This window comes from Saccostrea cucullata, unplaced genomic scaffold, assembly GCF_032062105.1.
Source record: "Saccostrea cucullata isolate Sc308-1 unplaced genomic scaffold, CSIRO_AGI_Scuc_v1 ctg2383, whole genome shotgun sequence".
Lineage (NCBI taxonomy): Eukaryota > Metazoa > Mollusca > Bivalvia > Ostreida > Ostreidae > Saccostrea > Saccostrea cuccullata.
The window spans coordinates 38,602-40,000 of NW_026940585.1; the positions used below are offsets into that span (position 1 = coordinate 38,602).

At 33.0% G+C, this 1,399-nt stretch overlaps 1 protein-coding gene across 1 annotated transcript in view; it reads left to right on the forward strand.

The window, feature by feature from the left end:
• Window positions 1–1,083: 1,083 nt before the first annotated feature.
• The window catches only part of LOC134255653 (lysosome-associated membrane glycoprotein 1-like), a 10,091-nt gene continuing 9,775 nt past the window's right edge, over window positions 1,084–1,399 (forward strand). Inside the window, exon 1 of the mRNA XM_062738176.1 lies at window positions 1,084–1,364. Within this exon, the coding sequence (XP_062594160.1) occupies window positions 1,088–1,364 (277 nt within the window). The 5' untranslated portion in view covers window positions 1,084–1,087. The remainder of the gene's footprint in view (window positions 1,365–1,399) is intronic.

Consider the following 1,399-nt stretch of genomic DNA (forward strand, 5'->3'; position numbering starts at 1 on the left):
TTAATTCTGGTTGTAACGCTGTATTTGATTGGATAAAAAATTTACTTCATATCGTATAAAATGGGTTGCCTACGTCACAATGACTTACGTCAAAAACGTATCAATCCGCCAGACGTTACATTCAAATTTTGTACAAATTGAAGTCAATTTGTTTGAACAATCATCTTTTTTTCTTACATCAAATGAATGAAAATTGAATTATAAGCAATGAATTTAATAGCTACCCATTTTATACGGTATAAACTGGGTTGGAACAGTTTACGCTTTTTTATAAACCGCTTCGCGGTTTATAAAGCGTAAACTGCCCCAACCGTATTTATACCGTATAAAATGGGTACAAACTGCCCCAACCGTATTTATACCGTGTAAAATGGGTAGCTATTAAATTCATTCCTTAAATAAACACATCCATAACATTTGACACCTAGTTTGCTAACAACCATCTGAGAAGTTTACATTAGATTGTAAATATTTTCAAATTCTTTACCGCTTACCTCCCGCAAAAGTGAAGTGCACATTACGTTTCATGACATTACTAACTCTTTTGACAAAATTTGTAACTATAACCTGTTTCTTTGCAGACCATCCGTCGTCCGATTTTATCAAATAATACGTAGTTGCATTATAAAATTGCCACTCATTCACTTGTACTACAGCTAGGTTAATCGGAAACTTGTAAATTAATAGAGCAGACCAAAAGGCTCTGGGCAGCCAATGAAGCCATTGTAGCAATTTTAAGAATTCGGAATATATAGAAAATTCCATGAAATGATTTCTGATTTAATTTTATACTTTTGGAAAATACAGAATGAAGTATGCATGATTATATTTCATCGTTTTACAACAAGATAAGTCCATTTGTTTGAGTTGGTACATGCACATTTTTGCGAAGATAATACACAGGCAGCATATATTTTTCTGTATTTCCATAGGTGGTATTGTTTTACAATATATTTTGAATAAACATGAAGTTATTCAAACTTTGCTTGAAAATTACCGACTTGGCTTTGATATTATCATATTAACTATTATTCATTTACTTACAAATTAAGCATTATCACTGACACGAGGATCAGAATATAAGTACATGTACGACAACTATGAAACCTGTATTGATGTCAAGATGAATGTTGTGTTTACCCTGAGTGATGGAGAGGAAGTAGTAAGATTTGATGGAAATAACTTCACAGTGAAGAGTGGGGATTGTGCAACTGTAGGAGAATATCAGGCTGTATTGACATTGACAAATTCCAACGAAGACCTTTTGGCCTTGACTTTCAATGCTCTCCCTTATTTATCAGTAAACATGAGCTTGATGTTTACATTTGCTCCAGTAAAGTTCTTTCCAGGAATACCCATACCAAGTAAGTTGTAATTACAAACTTTTATTTGCGTGCAA